Source organism: Diadema antillarum, unplaced genomic scaffold, assembly GCF_040938485.1.
Source record: "Diadema antillarum isolate AM-2024a unplaced genomic scaffold, OU_Dant_1.0 seq00001151_RagTag, whole genome shotgun sequence".
NCBI classification, from domain to species: domain Eukaryota; kingdom Metazoa; phylum Echinodermata; class Echinoidea; order Diadematoida; family Diadematidae; genus Diadema; species Diadema antillarum.
In genome coordinates this window covers 183,201-206,579 of record NW_027271962.1, presented here as the reverse complement: position 1 = coordinate 206,579, position 23,379 = coordinate 183,201, and the positions used below count along the sequence as shown (strand labels likewise).

Genomic DNA, 23,379 nt, shown 5'->3' with positions numbered 1-23,379 from the left:
CAGGACGCGACTGGTAATGTCTCTCACACAGACATGCAGACTTTGGGCTCGATCGTTCCTTCAGTCCACAACTGGCAAGGCCATGCTGCTGAGATTTTACTACATCAATTGCATAATACTTCATTCTTGTTTCTCGATAGAATATTGTATGCATTGAGCTGTTTGTATCGTGACCTCACCTTTTTGTCTGCGTCAATGAGCTTTTACTCTGACAGACGTATTAAAGCCAGGATTATAAAATTCTGAATTTGACTTTTCGTTTGATCAGAAATTGCTGGTTTAATAAGTCCATCGTGCAATGAATGAAACGTATATTTCTTGTACTTTTGTGTGTCCACTTTTTGTTGCTTGTAAGAACTGATGAATTCTTTCAGTCGGGATGACTAAAATATTTTGTATCATCCCTGATTTCACTGTCTGTGCTCTCATGAGAGGCTGTGGCCAATTCGTAACTGCATTGTTTCCCCATCGTGAAACCTAAATGCAGCAACAAATTCATATGTCATATCTACGTTATGAGATCTTTCTGAGGATGGTTCAGCATAACTTTGTTTCTCTACTTTGTGTTCTGATCCAACCTTTGTCAGTGCTTGGGGTTACCACTTGAGCCCTTCCACAAAGAAACAACATGGCTACTTATCAAGACTCTCTGGAGGGTTTCACGTTTGATACAGAGGCAAGGAGTAATGATGAAACTCTACCATTACTGTCAAGGGGGAAATGCAACAAAGGTAACTTGGAACACTCGGCAATTTCAAACTTGATTCGTTGTCCATTTTAAACTTTGCCGTTTCCATCGACTCGAGGACAATGAGCATCAAATTCAAACAAGTGGTTGATATTTCTGACATATCATTGTAGATTAAGTGAATTACACGGTTAAACAAGCATGTTTAAAGTTCAATGTCTGGATTCATTCTTTACCTCGTGTAAGAAATTGTGATTTTACCAAAAGTTTTCTATTTTCTCATTTTGGAGAAATTAGAACATTGATACTCAAGAGGTGTAATCAGTGGAACCCCTACAGCTAAATTAACCTGCATAAGTAAAGCGAATATCCAAAGTTGGTGTTTGCATCGTATAAATATTATGCATTTGAGGAGAAATAAACAGTTTAGCAGGAACTGACGCAAATTGCAGCAAATTTCGCCGCAAAGAAGATCTGCATATTCCTACGTTGCATTTGGTGGGTGCTGTTCGTTATTCCGAAGGTTCGCTATTCCGAAGGTTCGTTATTCCGAAGGTTCGTTATTCCGGAGATTCATTAATCCGAAAATGAAATTCGGAATAACGAACCTTCGGAATAATGAGCTGTAACCCATTTGGCATGTGAATCAAAGTATGACCAGGGAGGTGTTATAGAAGGAGAAGAAACTATATTGAGAATCTCTCTTTTCTCCCAATGCTCCGTGCCGCCGAGAAGTTATGCACTCTATCTCTACTCTGTTTCTCTACCGAAGGACCACAACCAATTCCAGAAATCTTAATATGGAGCTGTCGATATACGTACTACATGATGTGACATCACGAAAATTGCCCGGACTTCGCCCTTGATTTATAACAAGGAGATAAAAAAATGTAAATAATTGTTCCGTGCAAGATTACCACCAACTTTCGCACTGTATTTTAATATTTCCTCTGAAACATAGCTTAAAATTGTTAAATCAAGAACCTCATGGAAGAGCGGCTTGGAGAATGGAACATCAAAGACAGTGAAATGCTAAATTTTTAATTGTGTTATAGAACCTACGCATAAATTTGCACAAACTGCAAAGAAATTCCACTCCTTCTCTAACACCTTTCTGGTATTAACAAGGAAGTTCAGGAGCTAGAGTTCTAACTGGCTACAAGTATTCAAACAGCTGTGAGTTTTCTATGGATGCATGAAAGAATTCAGCGGGTGCATATGATTCTTTGATATTCATTGTTTGAAGCCGTTATCTTCATTGGGCGATCTGAAGAATGATTTTGAATTCCAATTCGATATCGGGTATATTGTGATTGTTTATTCATCAAATTACATTAACTTTCCCCTAATGATAAGACATAACATAATGAGACAACTACGTCCTGCAATATCTGCAAAAGTGTAAATCAGAGATGTAGGGAAAGTGTTTGAAAAAATACCCTCCTTTAAAGCTGATAATATCACTTTTCTGCTTGATTCAGACGATTGATATCGTATATTCTTCGAATATAAGTCTTTACGAATTGATAATAGCAGATTAGTGCCCGGGCACGCCCACTAGAATAATTTTAATTCCTATTTTATCAATCTTGTGCAATCTATATTCGTGCATTTCAGTGTATTTACCATTATGTGTAGCTCATCTTCTTGAGTAGGGATGGCAAAAGTAATTTACAATCATAAAGGCATATCCTTAGATATTGGATGGCCATCATACGTGTGTATTTTAGTTTGACAAAAGGATGACCGTCTTATTCAACTTTGTTTCGTTTACCTTCTCTGCATTATCGTTTGAAAGCTGAAAATGTCAGATCTGACCCGTCACATATTGGAACATCAATGCCAATTCCTGTAAGACAGTAAAGATGTCGAATGAATTGATCATTACATTGATTGAAATAATCATTTTCATTTCTTTACTTCACCGAAGAATTTATAATGTAACATAATACCACCGTTGCAGTTTGATTTAGGTATATCAGACTACGTGTACTGAAGTTTTATGAGCAGCCATCTTAAAAAAGAGATATTGTTACAGTCACATTGTTCTTCGGCTAAAGAGAGAGAGAAGAAACACTATTTTTTTCCTCCCTCTGTCTTCCTCTCCTTTCTCTCCAACTCCTTTATAAAGCAGGTTCTCTCTCGGTGCTATGTTCCGCTCGATACTCAGTTTGCTATGTGGTCTTCCTTGGCTTCGTCGTATCTTTCATGGGCAGAGTTAACATGAGTGTCGCCATCACGGCCATGGTTAACAGCAGCTACAGCAGCTCTTACGACGCAATGAACACATCCGCAGAAATCTGTCCATTACCACCAGACGAAATCAATCAAACAAATGTTGAAAATAATGTAAGCACGACAACATTAGACTCTTGCGTATGTTTATATTTCTTTCTGTGGTACTTTATTTGTTACTAATAATCCTTTAAATGATATAACATATGGCTTGCAACTTATTGACATAACATTCATCTTTGATAGTGAAGTACTTTTTGTCGTCATGTCTGTAAATACGTGAATGTCAGCATTTCTCAGTAATATGTAATATAGTTGTACCGTATTTGCTTAGTCTAAGGCCCCGTTTTAACAGAACCTTTCAAACTAGATTTACCGCGACAACATCTGGGTAGCGTCCGGGTAATGTGTTATTTCACCCTGCGTGTTAAAACGGTCCTCGCAAAGTGTTGCTCGAAGTGTCGCAGTAACTTTTGCTAAATTCTATCCTAGCCAGATGATTAATCGATGATACCCTGACGTTACCGCGACATTACCGTGACATTACCCCGACAACCCTTCTATTAGAACGCAACTGAGCCAACATACCTTTGATACACTCAACGCGCATGCGCAACATTGCAGACAGAGAATGATTGACACGCCGCACTTCAATCATGTGCATAGATTGTAACCATTGATCTTTATGACGTTTAGATCAGTAATTGTAACCACGTTCTTTTATGTGCACAATCTAGAACAATAAGCGGCGCTGGCCGGTATTAGGCGGGGTATATAGTCGCGTCCATGAAAACCTACCAGGAGAAGGTTTTTGGTGTTTGTCTGTTAAAGCGGTACCCTTGTGGAGCCGGGAAATGTGCAAACGCCGGGAAATGTGCAAACGCCTGGAAATGTGCAAACGTCTCGCCGGGAAATGTGCAAACGCCGGGAAATGTGCAAACGTCTTGCCGGGAAATGTGCAAATCTCTAATTTCATCAACGGGAAATGTGCAAACGTGACGCCGGGAAATGTGCAAATGTTCAATTTTGCCGGGAAATGTGCAAAACGTCGCCGGGAAATGTGCAAACCATTCATCTCACCTATATTATGTAGAGATGGAAGAGAAACTCTCAATCAAAGCTGCGCACGAACCATTACCATCTTTACCACTTGTCTTAGCGACCATCTGTCTTGTTTTTTATGCCTCCGCCACGAAGTGGTGCCGGAGGCATTAAGTTTTCGCGATAACTTGAGTAATATTTACTGGAATTTTACCAAACTTGGTCCAAGTATAAAGTGTGATGGGGCAATTACTCGATTAGATTTTGGGTGAAATCGGCCAAAGGTCAAAGGTCAAAAGTCAAGGTCAAGTCATGAAATTATATCTGTTTACGCGATAACTCAAGACTGGATCAAGCAAATTACACCAAACTTTGTCCAAGGATGATGTATGGTGGGACAATTACTTGATTAATTTTTGAGTGAAATCGGACAGAGGTCAAAGGTCAAAGATCAACGTCAAATCCTAAAATTTAACTTTTTACGTGATAACTCAAAACTGGATGAAGCAGCTTTCACCAAACTTGGTCCAAGGATGATGTATGATACGGCAATTAGTTGAGTAGATTTTAGTGACATTGGCAAGAGGTCAAAGGTCAAAAGGTCAAGGTCAAATGCTAAAAATGTTGCTATTTCCCCACATCCATGCAATGCCCAAAGTATTTTCTTGAAACTTAGTGTAGACATATCTACTGCATAAAGATTCTCCAGAGGGAGTTTCATGTCATAAGGTCAAAGGTCAAAAGGTCAAAGATTAGGTAAAAATGTTACAATTTCACTTTTCTCACAAATGGTTCAATTTAGGCCTATCTTCATGGAACTTGGTATATACACATGTACTGACTGGCAGGGATTATCTAGGGAATTTAAGGGTCATGGGTCAAAAGTCATGGGTCAGAGGTCAAGGTCAACTCGTCAAAATTTTACTATTTCCCCAATATACTAGTATATGCAATGCTTGCATTATTATTTTTAAAACTTGATATACATATATTACCTAATGGAGATTCTCTTGGAAATTTCCTGCCAGAAGGTCAAAGGTCAAAGGTTAAGGGTCAGGACCAGGTTTAAATGCAAAAAAAAATCTATTTTATACTGTAATTACACTCTTTCTTTATACCTTGCAAATTACTCAATGCATAAACTTATAAAAGGGTCAGTCAGAAGTCAAGTAAAAATCCTCAATTCGCCAAATACATGTACCTGCACCCTTTTATAGACAATTATAGCAAACGTAGTTCAAGGAAAGTAAACATTCAAGATATTTCTGACAAACCTGTCATTTCAGTATTTTGCCAGTTATGTGAAACTGTTATCTCACATTGTGAAGACATTATACTATGCACCTATTGGGAGAATCATGCATTATGGCGGAGGCATCAGTCGCCATAGCGACATTTCTAGTTTTTGATTACATTTTCAGCATTTTCTTGCAAACCCTACAACGAATTTTCACCAGATTTGCCAGATAACATCTTAATGGTGATATGATCGTAATTTGTCAAAATGAGCCCCCCCCCCCCCCCCACACACACACACACACCAGTCCTAAGGAGGGGGGGGGAGGAGTTGAAGCCTCAGAGTCCCTAAACGCTTGATTTTTTTTCTTCATCTGTCGAACCGAAAAAGAAAGAGCTAAGTTAGTGCTATGAAGACATTAATGACTAAAATTTCATGTTTCATTATGGCGGACCCAGGGCTGCCCTGATCGGGGGGGGGGGGAGGGGGAAGAGGGGGATTTTCCACATTTTCAGCACATTCTCGAAAAATCTTGGACGGATTTTCACCCAACTTGTGAGATACAGTCATATTTCTGTTAACATAATCTTGATATTTTAAAATGCGCCCCCCCCCCCCATCGCCGAAAGGGGGGGGAGGGGTTTAAGCTTCACTTTTAACATCCAAAAAATCTGGATTTTTTTAAATCTTCTGTCAAACCGAAAAAGACAGAGCTAAGTTAGTGCTATGAAGACATTAACGTGATTAGTGAATGAAATTTCATGTTTGATTATGGCGGATCAAGGGGTGCCCAGATCGGGGGGGGGGAGGGGAGGGGTGATGGGTGGAGGGGGATATTCCACATTTGTAGCATCTTCTTGAAATATCTGTGAGGGATTTTCACCAAACTTGACAGATAGCAAGATTATGGTAATAATTATGATCTTAATTTGTTCAAATGAGCCCCCCCCCCCCCCCCCGACCGCCGAAGGGGGGGGGGTGGGGCTGCGGGGGGTTGAAGCTTCAGCGTCCCTAAACTCTGGAATTTTTTAAATCTTCTTCTGTTAAACAGATAAAGATAGAGCTAACTTAGTGCTATGAAGACACAGCGTTAATGAATGAAATTTCATGTTTGGTTATGGCGCGAATCATGGGGTCTCCAGATCGAGGGGGGTGAGGGCAAGGAGAGGAATTGTCCACATTTTCAGCATCTTCTTGAAAAATCTACGACAGATTTTCACCAAAATTGGCAGATTGCCTCTTTACGGTGATATGCACTTAATTTGTTAAAATGAGCCCCCTCCCACACACACACACACACACACACACACACACACACTGCTTAAGGGGGGGGGTTGAAGCCTCGGAATCACTAAACTCAATTTTTATCTTCTTCTGTCAAACCGGAAAAGAGAGCTTAGTTAATGCTATGAAGACATTAATGCCTGAAATTTTATTTCACGTTTGATTGTGGCAGATCGAGGGGTGTCCTTATCGGGGGGGGGGGGGGGGGGGGAGGGGGAGGGGGAGGGAGAGGAGGGGGGATTTTCACATATTCTGCATCCTCTTGAGAAATTTTTGACGGATTTTCACCGAACGTGGGAGGTAGCATCTCAAGGGTAATATAATCCCACTTTGTTCGAAGGGACAACAAATCCAAGTTGTTCCCCTTCCCCAAAGATAGGGATAAGACCAGGGTAGCCCCCACGTCATTTAGTAAGCAGACATGAAATTTCATCAAAGTATAGATCTACCTTCTAAAAATGTGATAAAAATGTTTTCTATTACTCTAGGTTGTATAGAAAATTTCTTTAAAAAGTATGTATTCCGTTTTTTTCATATGTATAGGGTTTTCAATAAAATTTTGAATTCCACCCGAACTACCCCACCCCCTCGTCTTGGTCCCTTTCAAGTTCAAGGGGCGGAGATGGGGTGGGGGGGGGGGCTCCATCTCCTCCCACCTTAGGGGTTGGGGCAGTGCTCATTTAGACAAATTGAGGTCATATCACCAGATAAATACGCTACGCTACGTTTCAAGCTTGGCAAATATCTATCTAATATGTGACAAATCCGCCTCCGCCGCACTTAACATTAATTCATGAATTAACTTACCATAACAGGCACCAGCACTCTATTAGCTCCATCATTTTTGTATAGAAGTTTTTTTTTTTAAAAGCTGATATATAATTTTATTATCCGAGGGATGCGTCTTGAGTTTTCAGGAAAAAGACAAAAAATGTGAAAATGAAGCCTCCTTCCTACCCCCTCCCCTTTTTGGGCATCCCTTCATCTGTCATAGTAAACTTGAACCTACATCATGCATTAACTGTATTTACAGTACTATCACCATAAAGATGCTATCTGCCAAGTTTGGTGAAAATTCGTCTTAGATTTTTCAAGAAGATGGAGAAAATTTTGAAAATCCCCCTCCTCCCCCTGGTTACAGCTGGTTATTCCAAAGGTTTGTTATCCCGAAGGCTCTTTATTCCTAAGATTCGTTATTCCGAAGGTTCATTGTTTCGAATTTCATTTACGGATTAACCAGTCTTCGGAATAACGAACCTTCGGAATAACGCCACAAATTTTCGGATTAACGAACCTCTAGGTATATAGGGACTTTGCGTGTTTCGGATTAACGACCCTTCGGAATAACGAACCTTCGGAATACCGAACCCTCGGAATAACGAACAGCACCCCCTCCCCCTCACCCTCACCTACCCCCGATCAGAGCACCCCTAGACCCGCCATAATCAAACATGAGATTTCGGTCATTAATGTCTTTACAGCACTAACTTTTTCGGTTCGACAGAAGTAGAAAAAATCCCCCCCCCCTCCTCGTCGGTGGGGGGGGGGGGGGGATTCAATTTATCAAATTAAGATCGAATCACCATAAATATACTATCTGCCAAGTTTGGTGAAAATCCGTCATAGATTTTACAAGACTAGATCTATGCAGAAAATGTGGAAAATCCCCCTCCTCCCCCTCACACCCCTTATCAGGGCACTCCTGGACCCGTCATAATCAAACCTGAAATCTTAATCATAATGTCTTCATATAACGTAGTTCCTTATTCTTCGGTTCAACAGAAGAAGATTACAAATTCCAGAGTTTAGGGACCTGAAACTTCAACTCCTCCTCCCCCCCCCCCCCCTTGGCGGTGGGAGGGGGTGGGGCTCATTTTACCATATAAGACCATATCACCGTAAAGATGGTATCTGCCAAGTTTGGTGAAAATCCTTCTTGAGATTTATCTAGAAGATGCAGTAAATGTGGACAATCTCCCTCCTCTCCATCACTTCCCTTTCTCCCACCCCCAGTCAGGGCACCCCTGGATCCGCCATAATCAAACATGAAATTTCAGTCATTAATGTCTTCAATGCACTAACTTAGCTCTATCTTTTTTTTTTTGTTCGACAGAAAAAGATTTTAAAAAATCCAGAGTTTAGGGACTCTGAGGCTTCAACTCCCCCTCCCCCTTTTTTGGCCGGGTGTGTGTGTGTGGGGGGGGGGGGGGGGGGGATTGGGGGCTAATTTCAATTCATAAAGATCATATCACCCTAATGAGGCTAACTGACAAGTTTAGTGAAAATCTGTCCTAGACTTTTAAAGAAGATACTGAAAATGTAGAAAATCCCTCTCCTCCCCTCACACCCCCCCCCCCCCGATCCGGACACCCCTGGATTCGTCATAATCAAACATGCAATTTCAGTCATTAATGTCTTCATAGCACTAGTTTAGGGACTCTGAGGCTTCAATTTGAAGACTCCTCCCCACTTATGGCCCCGTGCCCTGCATCCCTGGATCTGCCATTAAACGTGAACTCCTGTCATCAATATCTTCAACGAACCAACCTAGCTCATTCTTATTTGGTGATATGATACAAGAAGAATTTCGATAATACCGTAGTTCTGGGACTTTGAGGCCCCTTCCCCTTTTTCAGGGGGGGGGGGGTGGCTACTATATAAACAAATTGAGATCCCATTGCCATAATCGTGCTACCTGCCAATTTTGTTGAAAATCTGTCAAGGATTTCATTAAGAAAATCTAAATGGTGGAAGTTCATGGGCAGTTTTGATATGGAGTTTATCTACTATCTTTATACACAATGGCCCGAATTCACGAAGGTGGTCTAAATTTAAACCACGGTTTATGTATATTTCTTCTGCGTATTTATGATTGACAGATTGCGTACGCTAACAGACATCCAGTAAAAAAACGTGCATTGATGCGCGCAAGTATTGGTACGCCTATTAAACGCTTATTTTAGACCATGGTCTAAATTTGTACCATGGTTTAAGTTTAAACCACCTTCGTGAATTCGGGCCAATATCGCTAAAGTAAATGATTTGCACATTTCCCGGCGACGTTTTGCACATTTCCCGGCAAAATTGAACTTTTGCACATTTCCCGGCGTCATGTTTGCACATTTCCCGTTGATGAAATTTGCACATTTCCCGGCGAGACGTTTGCACATTTCCCGGCGTTTGCACATTTCCTGGCAAGACGTTTGCACATTTCCAGGCGTTTGCACATTTCCCGGCGAGACGTTTGCACAATTCCCGGCGTTTGCACATTTCCCGGCGTTTGCACATTTCCCGGCTCCACAACCCTTCTCGCTCTCTCCTGTGGTTTATCGCCCGAGGCGAGGAATTGTAAGAGCTGTAAAAACAGGGCTTATGATTCTGTAATTTTGTTCACTTTCCTGCTTTTTTTTCCCCTGTTCAAGGGGCTACAACTTAGCTGATTGCATTTCTATCAACAGATTCACTATCGACTAAATATTGATCAATGTAATATTTGTATTCTTTTAACACTTTACAAAATAACAATGCATGAATACATGAAATACAATGGAATTCATGAAAGCTTCAAACAATCAGCAGACGGTGGAGTTGTATTGGGTTGTTGTGGGCTATTTTTGCTGATGGAAGAGAAACATTGACACAAATATATGTGAACATAATCATAATAAAGTCTAGAAATGTTAAAACTCAATTCATCACAAATAAAGGATCTCACTATGATCATGTAACAGTAGTCGTATTAACTTATTGGACCTACTTTTTGAGACAGCCGCTTTCAGGTAATTACGACACATGTAATGAAACTCGTTTCAAGCAGTGTATGATGAGCACATTCAAGATTGTATAACGAAAAAAAAAAGACGAAGCAATGCCTGATCACTTGTCTTAGTAGTAAACGGCTGTATCAGTACGTCACTTCCCATGCTTGCAGGTATGACATCATCAACTAAAAAATTGATTGATTGTGAACATTGTCATGTTTACAACTACATGAAAATCTAATATTTGAGATGTGAAAAAGCAATATGTATCTTGTAAAATTGTTCATTTTCATTCGTCCAAAAGACTTAATTTGTTCATCAGTCAAGAAAGAATAAGATAGGCCCTACTGATTTTACCTTTTTTGTATGTCTTTTAATTTGTGGTTAATGCAACGAATTGCCTTATGCCATTGGTTGATTTCTAAGTGTACGTTCTTTGAAGAGTCGAAAATAAGTGAGTGAATACATGCATGTAGATAAACTTCCACTCACTCGATGACGAGGCTGACGAAGTGATGAATCGACAATCTGGTTTACGACGCCATTAAGTTTCTGTTTACATGGTCGATTAACGACCTGAAGCTCCTAGTCTGCCCACCGATCGAGTTATCATGATATTGCTTTTAATTTGCGTAAATTTGCAACATGAAATCGTTATCAGCTTTGCCTTGGATAAAGTTTACGAATCACCACGGTAAAACAGGGAATGTTATCCGATCAGCACTTTCTGTTGTGTTCAAACCACAATTCCTTCTCATCTTACTAAAGTATGTTATATATTCGTTTATCATTGTAGTTTATTTATCTATTTATCTATTTATTTATTTATTTATACTTATTGAATTTCTGATATCATTTAGGGCGTATAGATGTTTATTCCCTTCTTCAATATTTTTTGTCGCCCGGGCTTTCTAAATTATTGTCATCTCTTTAGACGGGAATCATGCTCATATTTTCATGTTTATTCGTCGTTTGTGTCATTATACTTTATACAGCAAGGGGAGTTCCCATGGGATGCACACACGCAAGAATTGGTCCTTTCTGCTTTCTTCTATGGAGTGCCTATCCTCATGATACCGCTTGGGATCCTGTGTGACAGGTATTCTAGAGCTTCACCCTGGGTCTATGGACTAGGAATACTCCTCTCTTCTATTTGTACCCTGTTTACACCGCTTGCTGCATACAGCGGCGTGGGCACACTCTTCGTTGTCCGCTTCCTTGGCGGATTGGCAGAGGTTTGTTTTCCTTAGTCTCTGAACTTTCTTCCTAATATAAAGAATCGTATCCACTATAATAATATGGAACCCCTAACCTTTGTTACAGTGTTTGCTTTTATCAAATTGACAGTCAACAAAAATCTCTCCAGATCTAGTCTTCCAAAATGTATGTGGTGGGGGGGGGGGGGGGGAGGGATTCATTCAGTGATTTTGAATATGATTTCTTCCATACAGCATCAAGGTCATACATTTCAAGTTCTTAAAATGTTTCAGAGCGATGTTAATCGATCAAACTATTGAAATCGGTCTGATTTATAAAGCGTGATTGAACCTATGTATGATAGCATTCTCTGGATAACGAATCTAGTCTGACGTAAAAAAAAAACAAATAAATAAAATATGTATGCATCATTCATTATAATTTGACAGTTGAAGTTTCAAAAGCGTTACCAGCTGTTGATCTGATGTGGTAATTGATAAGGATTTTATAGGGTTAGATTTGTGCTAGGCATGGCATGGTTTATGTCATCATTATTTAGCAACAGTAATTTGAACATTAAGAATCAAACACTATAAGTCCATTAATCAATATCAAGCAATTAAAAACACGCGCGCACACTCACACACACACACACACACACACACACAAAACCACCCCAACATCAATTGCCAGGAGCTCCGCTACATTATCACAGATATTTACACCATAATACGGTAATGTCAAAACAACTTCCATAATCAAAATGTAATAAAAGAAAAGACAATACAAGTATGATCAATCACGGATATTTTTTTTTCTGTAATCCGTATCGTTTATTGCAAAAACTCATATCCATCATTTATAGCATAAACACATCAGACATCCAATTATTTCTGAACTGGAAAACTGTTCAAATCAACCAAAGTAAATAGCCAATTCCTGCACAATCTATGATTTTTATGTCCTTTATAAAAGTGTGCATTGCTTAGTCGAGCACATTTTTAAAGAATTTTTGGTGTCACATGATACGAGAGACTTTTAGGTATACAAGTCAACTTAAAAATATAAAATTCGATAATGATTTGTATTTGGGATCACTTTAAGTGATTCTGCGGCTTTTTTTTTTGGGGGGGGGGCACCTTTTACAAAAGTGAGCAAAAATCACTTTTATATCCATCATTAAATATCATAAACTCTTCAGACATTCAATCATTTCTACAAAGCGGATAGCAATTTCCTGAGCAACCAACTTTTCAATTCCTTTACAAAAGTGGGCCGTGCTCAAAGCATAAAACATCTTCAGAGTTGTTGGTGTCATATATGAAAAACTACTAAAAGCTATCCATGTTTGTAAAAAAAAAAATCCATAAGAATTTGTATTTGATGCCAGTTTAAAATTTATCTCTCTTTTTTTCCCTTTGGGACACCCTGTAGAACAAATGGTGGTATTGGGGGCTTTTGCAAACACATACCAAGTGACATGTGTCAGGTACCATGTCATTATATGTGACTAATATTGAAATGTACTTAGGAATGCTGGTATTTTCCTCATAACAAAAAGAAACATAACGAAACAAACACAATCATTTGAAAGATATAGAAATGGAAATTGTGTTTACGGCGCAACTCATTCAACTGTAAAGTAGATCCTTTTGAAGAAGTGATTCCATGTCACTTCAAATTAGAAATGATGCAATATCAACAACAGTCTTGAAATTAATGACAACTTCTTTCGACAAATTGTGATGTTTCCTATAAGTCAACGTTAGTTTGATGTAATATCGTGATTGCTCCACAGAGTGGCACCTACCCGGCCATCTTCTCACTGATGTCTCGCTGGTCGCCCGTTGACGATCGTAGTAGACTCATGGCAATTTCTTTTTCAGGTAGGGCCTATTGCCTGTTGCCCGTTGAGAGACGTATCAGCAGAATTAATATCACATTTAGACTGTGTTCATACCAGGGGACTTCTATTCATGCAACATTTCATGAAGTGGGGAAAGTTGTTACACCAATTGAAGGAATCTTAAATACATCACACTATTGTGTACTTGTGGAGAGTCTCCACGAATTAATACAATACATGCCTTGCATACGCATACTGGTGGAGATATTCGCATATAGGTACAACTGAACAAAAAAAAAAACGCATTTGGCAACAGAGACCCCATAAAATCAATGTTAAATAGTGGAAGAGATATTTTCAAAACTATGAGGATTTCTCAGCGTAAATATTTCGTACCTGTTAAAACATGCGAGATCGCTAGTGTAAAAACTTGTTTATTTCTATCAAAAGTGGAAAAAATATTCAGTATGCATGTAAGTATCTACGGGTGTTATATTATTCTGTCGTAACAATTTTTGTAAACAATAATTTTATACGCTAAGATCAAACGCGTGCAGATGTCTGGGTATATGATTCTACTTGCCACTTTGAAATTTATGGTTATTCGAAATTTTCGTGTTTTGCGTTTGAATGACAATAGCGTACATAATTATTTACAGATATATTTACAAGTATAAGTGTACTAGGTAAAAGAGGGATAAATGAAAATAGAAAATTAATTTCGCTGATTTTTTTCACTGAATTTTAACTGGTAATAATGACTGTAATGTCATGTTCTTCCTTTTTGAGTTAGATTAACCAAGTCGCGATGTAAATACACAATTATGTGCAAACAATAATAATGTTGGTGTATATCTTTATTTTCTGCAGGTATATCAGTTGGGCAGGTGCTTGGTCCACCGATCTCTGGCATTATTTCATCATCGACTTTTCTGGGCGGATGGCCTGCTTCGTTTTACCTATGCGGTGGGCACTTCCCTCGTTGTTTGTAGTCTTTATGAACAAATTTGGAGGCATAGTTCTGCATGTTGCCTCTCTTCATTGATATATTAAAATAATATATGCGTATTTTATAATGCAAACACAAAATTGCTGTGGTTATTACTAAACATTATATGCAAATCATAAATACAAGAACATTTTTAACTAAATACGCATTATACGACTTGCTGAACATCGCTTTTCTGTACACTCTGTAATCTTTTATGAAAGAGGGTGAGATCGATGTCACAAGTCCTCAATGATAACAACAACAAAAAAAAGAGCAGGGGAAAGATGTCCCTTCCACGTTTGGAACTTTTCTAAAATTGTATGTCCAAGCTCCAGTTGGGTGCGCTCTAAAGGGATGGTATAGGTTTGGTTGAAATGGGAGATTCAGGTTTTAACCCTTCCGAGATAATGACAAACCACTTTTGAAATGTTAAAAGGCATACACTTTTAAGAGGACTTTAAAGTTTATTTAATGACAATCAGTTTTGAAATAGATGAGATGTCAAGACAACAACAACAACAACAACAAACAAACAAACAAAGGGGTCCTAATAAAAGGTGGGTCCCAACTTTCAGTAGGACCTTTTTTCTTTTTGGATATCTTAGCCATTTCAAAATCGGTTTTCTTCAATAATCTTTGAATTCCCCGTAAAATTGTATGCATTTTCATATTTCACAAGTGATTTCTCGTTAACAAAAGTTGGAAGCCTGAACCCCATCTCAAAAAGTACTATATCATCCTTTTGAGATATTTCCATAGGGGATCATGCAGTTGCAGAAATTTCGAGTAAGCACGGTCATGATGGTATTGAACACAAGTTTGGTAATTATGTTTATTGCACCACATCTGATATCGTATTTCGTATCTGACAGAAAATAATGGAAGGAGAAGATCGGCAATAACTGTAGATATAAGTAGATAAACAAACATTCTCGGCGCCAAGGAAATAAATGCCCAAATCCATCGTATTTAATGGTGCTTGTGCAAACAGTGACGTGGATCGTATAGGTCTCTTGTACTTGTCCAGGGGTGGGTTGCTACTCAGAGAGGCTGACTGTTGTTCAAACACAGTATATGTGGTGACAAAAATATATAAAATATCACGTGACATAAATCATAGATTAACTAAATGAATGAACTTGCATGTTTCTGTGATATTAATGTGACGATCAAAAGACATGGCGAGGGAACATGCAAGTTATGCTGAGTCGAGGGGAAGGCGCATTTCAATGTCTTTTGTTAAACATTTCAGTACTTTAGCAATGATTGACAGATGAGGTCATCTGAGGAATATTGTTTTGGAAGGATTTTTTTTGTGGGCGTTCCCAAGTAATCTGAAGAAAAATAGAATAAAAAATCGTTAAAAATATATGGTATGTTTCTAGATATTCGTTTCACCGCAAAAGTGATGTTGAGGGTATCATAAATCAACACAAATCAACATGTATTTGGATTTCAGGGGCCCTTTAAATCTTTTTTATAAAGTAAATCGCTAATGCGTGTTTCTGCGTGTTTAGTAGCATTTAACAGAAAAGCAACCTCAATCTTTTACTGATTTTACTTCCCTTTTCCTGTTCTCTGCACACGATAAAGTTGTGTCTTTTGTCAAAGCAAATTAGAAATACCTGCGATAGAGCGCATAACTTCTTGGCAGCATGAAGCATGGGTACAAAGGAGAGATTCTAGTTTCTTTTCCTTCTTTAACACCTCCCTAGTTTCAGTATTTTGGCTGTGTACACAATTACTTTTTTTCGCACACACACACACACACACACACACAAAATCGGGTACATGGAAGCTGATAAGCGTCACGTTGGCGAGTGTGATACGGAGTAGTTATGGACAGAGTAGCTTCTTTTGAACAAATTCTACGCAAATTCAGAGAAACATATTAATAATTTAGTTTAGAGATTAAATCATGAAAGGAGGTCAGCCAAAGTGGCTTCGTATGACAGTCTCGAAATCAGACCGTTATATGATGGTGACGTCAACCTTGAACATATTTTTACCAGTGACATAGGATTCCTTTTTCTTAATTCAGAAATAGTGCCGTTCAAATTTTCCGCAAAGAGGTCAGCACGTGTTGAAATGTAAAATTAGTAACATTCCGACACGTTAATATAAGTAATGTTTCGAAACAACGACCTAACATGACAATTTCGAAAAATACATGCTAAAAGTACGAAAAAAAAAACCCTAAACTGCGTGAATTCGCAGACACTCCCAGACAAAATCCTGTAGTTCTATTGCATCACGCAGTTTTGATCTACCCTACCCTATTCTTCTAAGAGCAAAATTAAAAAAAAACTACAAGTACCTTGTGATAATATTACTAAATTGAATTTCAAGATTTGATATTTTTGTATCAAAAGGTATTTGTGGAGTGTTATGGTTCATCCTCTGGAGTGTGACGGTATACGACTCGCCGATGTCTCACCCACGGATTTCTCAACAGGAGAGGGAATATATACTGGCAAAATTACACCTCCCTAACAAGGTGCGATGACTCGTGTAAGCGAATGAGTTTATGAATCGCTCTGTGTGCTCTGATTCTCTGTGTATGCACGTTTCAATCGTTTAAATAACATTTTTGTTTTTGGCTTGTTTATGTATGTTTGCTTTGCTTGGATAGACAGCTGTACTATCGAGGACTGATTCATGAACAGAGCATTTAGGAATGACGTTAACCGCTGCCATTCGTACATATCCACATGGATGTGCCTTAAACACATCACATAGAGGCAGGCAAATTGCTGGTCAAAATAATTCTTTATCTGCGCAAATGACTCTTTTGGGGAGCGAAGATTGCCGTATATGAAAGGCGAAGAAAAATTTGAAAAATGACAATTTCCGCTGAAAAAAAAATCTGATTTTATTCCACGTATAAGCAAAACACAAAATGAATTCACTGAAGTTTGGAACATAATTGGTAATGATTAACACACAACAATACAGCTGATGATGCGACAATCATAGATATAGAATGCCGGTTTTAAAGTAAACAAATGTATCAAAGCTATAATAGACACAATCTCTAGGCATACATCGTTGAATACATGACATAATAGTAAGGGAAACAGAAATTAAAGTGCCTCTCCAATAATCTAAATCTTACTACTTTTAGTGGGAAAAACCTATTGAACAGCAAATAAGCGAGTGCGGGAAAGAGAGAGAATAGAGGCAGCCTGGGAGAAATAAGATAATGAAAGCCTCATATTATAGAGGAATATAAACGCACGTACATGGGAGTACGTGCGTGAACATAATTCGCACATAGACAGTACACCGTACAGATATCAAACATCATTCAACTGAATTTTGCTGTATCAAAAAATAAAGAAACTTAAAGACACAGAGTTTTGACACGTTATGGGGATTGAAGTGAAAGGCCTATATGAATTCTGATAATCTATCAAAAATAGTTCTTCAATTGCTGGGCACATTACATATCATTACAAAATACTAAAACTTGAGTTTACCAGTCTGTCAGAAATACGAAAGGAACCTATACAGAACAGCAACAAATCTGATATTTCATTATCATGACAAGAAACAGAAGTTTCATGTCCTCATTTGACACAAAATACAAGTTGCTTGTACATTAAATGTCATTAACAATAATGGAATACAGATTACTTCCCTGACATTCGAAAAGAAGTGGATACTGAGGTTTTGAATAAAAGAAATACAAACCACAAATGTGAATGCTAGTGACCATAAACAATATCGAGATCTCAATGCTCAAATCATTACAGAATTAGACCATATCTCATGCAGATACAGACATTAACTATTGTGAAAACATCAGAAATTGCACCATGATGAAGCTTGTTGACAATGATTATATTAGAAAAAATAATGAAAATGATAACAATCAGGGCAGTTTCCTCTGGGTTAGCACTGTTCTCTCAGAACAACTCACTATTATTACCCTATTGCTAGATACCCATTTTACACGTCGGTCAAAAGAGACATTTTGAACAAAACATTTTTGTAAGAAAGCACCTGGCAGATATAAAAATCAGCGACTTTTGCTTATTATGTCCAAATCGCTCCCAAACATGCAACATGTTCTCCCACCACTGTGGCTTCATTTTCGTGCCTTATATTGCCTGTTTTGACAAATGCTAAAAATGTGGACCTGCATAGCAAGTCGTGTGATATGCTATTTGATAACTGCTTCTTGCCCTTTGGCAAAGGCAAACATTCTTGTTAAATATCCTCGTCTTATCTGTAGAAAAGGTCACTGGAGCAATACCCGTGGAAATCCATACTGACGTCTGTACCACTCCTAGCTGCTACTGTAGGTGATTTCTCTCTCATTTGGACTTTGTACCTTACCACTACCAATCTACCCATCTTCCTTACAGAGGCTTTACGCTTCAATGTTTCCAAGGTTTGTCGAGAATTCACCATTTTCAGTCTTTCTTTCGATCCATGAGGTTACCAACCAAATACATCAAGATTTTTTTTCCAACCTACAAGGACAATTTTTAGGACATGCTTACACGAGCTTTGACTCTGATTAAACAAGAGGGATATTAATTTTGCTTGACAAGCAGCACAAGGCGCAAGGGAAATAGTGGAAAACAACAAGAGATGTTTACTCCAGTTTGATAATACATCAGGTTAGATGGCATAACAAACAGATTATACCTTATGTAGTCCCCTTCATTTCCAAACACTATCGCTTTTCCATTCTCTTTTAGAAGTTCTTCTTACAGGCCTATGGTGACTCCATCATGTTCTGTCAATATAATAGGTGCGTTGTGGTTGTGTGCCAATAAGTTTAGATTCCTTCGCTTTTAATTCTCAATCGCAACCCCAAAGGCTGGGATCCTGTCATCTCTGCCCTACTTGATCCTAGCTCTATGTATCATTATTGGAGGTGTGCTTGCTGATGCTATCCTTGCCAGTGATCGAGTCAGCCTGACAACGACGAGAAAAATCATGAGCACACTTGGTAGGTCATGATCGTTTCTTCATGATCGTTTCTTCGTGATCGACCAAATGTATAGTACTTCTTATCCAAAAAAAAGAAGAAGAAATATTGACTTACAACAGGTATCATTTGCACGGTCAGCCTTTAAAGACATCTTATAACTTGCATGTGTGAGATGGATTGTAATTAACCAGAGTCTTGTGCGCAGAAGCATGTCTGGCTAACGGGATAGCTGAAGAAGTTTCATCACCAGATTGTTGACGAATAATGTAAGACTAGCCACTATATGTGAATGAATGGTCTGTGTCAAATCTGTCGCTTATCTCTCGTCTGTTTTATCTTTTATCCTCTTGTACCAAATACTACTATAAGAGATAGAAAACGATAATGTGCCACAAGCTGGGCTATAGTACATTTTTCGGATAACTCAAGAAAACATTTGTCGTGGTGGATCTATTGTGATATTTTCCCGAGGCCTAGCCAATGCTGAGTAACCATTATTTTCTTCATTATCACGCTTTCTTCTAATTAAACTAAAGGAATGTTGCCAACAAGCCTTTTTGTGGTGCTCGTAGGGTACGTCGGTTGCAATGCCACTCTCGCTATCACCTTTCTCTCCCTTGGCGTCGGTTTCACTGGCCTGTCCTACTCCGGCGTGTCACTAACCCCGATGGAATTTGCGCCGCCGTATTCTGGGTTAACGTCAGCTGTTGTAAATACGGTTGCAGCAGCAAGTGGATTTATTGTACCACTTGTCATTGGGGTCTATACAAGAAATCAAGCAAGTAAAATCTACAAACTTCTTTTTCCTCATTTCAGTGAACAACGTAGTGTCTAATGTATGTACCATGTGTGACATTTGTAATACACAAATTTGGAGCAACAAGATTTTTTAAAACAAAATCTGCAAAAATCGAGGTTTAGTTTCCAAGGAAGGCCTGAAAATTGTCATTCTGGGTAAATTGGTTGCTCTGGGATTTTCGGAGTTTTCTGACAGAGATATTCTTATCAAAGCTGAAGTCGGCTTTTGGAAAGCAAATGTGAAGTATGAGTAGTGCTTTCTGAAATGTGTGTAGACCCGTTCATATCTTACACTGATTTCCTATGTATTGCATCAATTTCAATTGATATGATTGTGCGCATGGAATTCCTGCAGAAATAAGATTGATAATCCCTTCATTGAAGTCATTACGGAGTTTGAATTCCACTGAATCTCACAGACAATACAACATAGGGCCTAGATGATTTTAATACACTTGAATAGACCATGAATCGCAAGCAAGGTTTGTTTGTTTTTGTTTTTGTTTTTTGGTTATTTGGTTTTTTGTGTGTGTTTCTTTTTTTGCTTTGTCAAAGGTCAAGGTCAACTCCTCAAAATGTCAATACTTCCCTCACATATATGTAATGCCTGCATGATTTTTCTTGAAACGTGATATATACAGTGTACATGTATTACCCAATAGAGATTCTCTGGGAACTTTCTTGCCAAAAGGTAAAAGGTCAAATGTCAAGTGAAAGTGCTAAATTTTACTTCTTCCTCCATATTTCGAAAGTGACTTAAGGTATCATCATGAAACTTAGTACAGTACATATCTATGCATGTTCTACCTGACAGCTTCTCTTGGGAACTTTAGGGTCATAAAGTCAAAGGTCAAAGGCCAGGTTTAAATGCTAATATTTTACCATTTAATACTGAAATTACACGTCTTCTCCATACCTTAATTACTCAATGCATAAACTTATAAAAGGGTCAAAAGTCAAGTAAAAATCCTCAAATTCCCAAATATACTTGCACTCTTAGACAATTTAGTCATTCATCCAATTAAACCTAGTTCAAGGAAAGTGATTATTCAGCACATTTGTGACAAATCTGTCGTTTTAATATTTTGCCAATTATGTGAAACTATCATCCCACATTGTCAAGACATATAAGACTATAAACCTACTAGTATTAGGAGAACCATTGCAGAGGCACACCAGTCGCCATAGCGACATTTCTAGTTTCAAAAGTCGCAATCCTACTTTGATGGGTCAAGTATGTCCTGGTTTAATTAGTACATGCACTAAGATATTCCAGTTTCAGGCTAAAAACTAGTTCATAATTCTACCTTTTAATAGCTTAGAAAAATACCTTTCGAATTGTATAATTTATGCAAGGGCACATCGACAAAATAGTACAGTTCAAACATCGTAACTGTTATTTGCCTTTACGAAAAATGCAATTTTTGACAAAAATCGAGCTTTAATCAAAATATAATAGAATTTTTTTCTTCTTCTCATCATAGAGAGTGGACATGTTTGTGTAACAAAATTGACAATGCGAAATTGCGACCATTTATATATAAGATGTGAGATGGATGAGAAGTGAAGAGGAGGCCTCATGAGCACTGCGGGGAGGGAACCTCTTGAGTACCCCAGAGGTGCTCATGGGTGAGAGTGCCTTGTGAGACGGAGCCCCATAGTACAAAGTACGTTAAAAATTTGCAAATCTAACAGTAATAAAGTTTAGACAAATATCTGATGTTATTAGTCACTTCGTCGCTAACAGGCATCGCAATTACCCGGTATCCCTTCAATGCAGGCTGATCTCAGCGGCTGGCGCACCGTGTTTTGGATCACATTTGGCGTGTCATTTGGTGGCTGGGTCTTCTTCATGGCATTTGGAACCTCGAAAGTTCAGCCGTGGGCAGAGAATGACGATGATACGGCGGATTTCAGGTCTTCAGCAAACAGAAATGAACTAAAGGGAGAAACGAGACAATAGCATACTTATTGCCACGTACAGAACAATAATGTCCTACTTGAATGAAGTTTCCATTGTTGTGGAACCACCTGCCTGGTATTCCTTGTTAACAAAGAATGTTTATGTATGTTTCTTTATGTGTGTGCTTGTTCTGCATTGAAAATTGTAAAATTCATTATATATGTCATCAAAACATCACCCCATAAAAATCGTAATTGTCCACTTTTTCACAAGAACGTATTCTAATAACAAGCCTCAAAATGATCTGGAAAACTGAAGATAAAAATATAAGTCAAATTCATGCAAACTTGCAAGCGTTAGACGTTTTGTCCTATCATATGCTAAGTTTGTTACATGAATTGAATATAATAATACGTGTGTGCGGAGGCGGGGTTAAGACGTGCTAAGTTTAGACGAGCGTACTCAAAAGCGTTTCATATATTATTCAAATATTTTCTAAATTAACATATTGAACTCAGTTCATGTGTTGAGCTCCATACTCAAATGTTATGCAACAAATGCATAACATGTGTCACTGGCAGAATATCCAAATATCCAAATAGTAGCCACTGGCTCTGGCTCGATCGCCTGTACAAGATCTGCGAGCTATATGAAGTCTTACAGGAGACTAGGAGATCGCTGTTGAATCAGGATACGTATAGGTCTATAGATTTCAGAGCCAGGAAAGAAAAATCTAGGCGACTTGCCTGCGTCATTCCCTAATAACCACCCTTCAAGCTTATAGGCTTATCCTGCATAGTACAGGTATGCTGTAAACACGAGGAAGCTCGAAAATAAGTTGGTATCATTGTGTCGCTGTTTTCATTTCATAGGGCAAAGTATGTTGTGCTAATAATTATTACTGTCACATCAAATTAATCAGGCCCGGCGATGCGGTGCAAATAACTCCGCGAAAAGGGGCGTAAGCTTTGGAATTCGTAACGGTCATCGAAGCACTGTGTGGAGCGAAGGACAAAATATATATATATTTAAAGTTCTCCTCGTATCACCCTTACTTTAATAATAACAATAATAATTATAATAATGATAATAATAATAATAATAATAATAATAATAATAATAATACAGGGTGCTTATAATGCGCCAATTCCACATAGCTAACGTGCTCAAGGCGCAGTAGAAGTAACTTATGAAATACAAAAATCCTTACACAAACATGCACCTGAAAATGAATGACACAATAATGATAACGAAAAAAAAAAATCATGATATACAATTCTACTGGAAAATGGTTACGAACAAATGAGTCTCGAGGGCAACTTTAAAGGAGTCAACATTCGAAACGTAACGGATAGCTTGAGGCAACTGATTCCACAGGTAAGGTCCAGCATGTGCAAATGACCGATTCCCCCATGATTTCTTCGTTTTTGGAACAACAAGCAATCTACAATCG

At 38.4% G+C, this 23,379-nt stretch overlaps 1 protein-coding gene across 2 annotated transcripts; it reads left to right on the top strand.

Annotated features, from left to right (window-relative positions):
• The first annotated feature begins 1,385 nt into the window (after positions 1-1,385).
• Positions 1,386-22,930, top strand: LOC139744265 (sialin-like). 2 transcript variants are annotated; one of them, XR_011711818.1, is made up of 9 exons: positions 1,386-1,578; positions 2,820-3,037; positions 11,242-11,481; positions 13,242-13,329; positions 14,160-14,255; positions 16,653-16,777; positions 18,651-18,676; positions 19,111-19,243; positions 19,798-19,877. XR_011711818.1 is itself a non-coding variant. In XM_071654710.1 (9 exons), exons 2-9 carry the CDS (start codon positions 2,897-2,899, stop codon positions 20,058-20,060), a joined length of 1,245 nt encoding a protein of 414 aa, XP_071510811.1. In that variant the 5' UTR covers positions 1,386-1,578; positions 2,820-2,896; the 3' UTR covers positions 20,061-22,930. The 2 variants fall into 2 exon arrangements, 1 of the variants encoding a protein (XP_071510811.1); XM_071654710.1 differs by having other exon boundaries at positions 18,518-18,676; positions 19,798-22,930.
• The last annotated feature ends 449 nt before the right edge of the window (positions 22,931-23,379 follow it).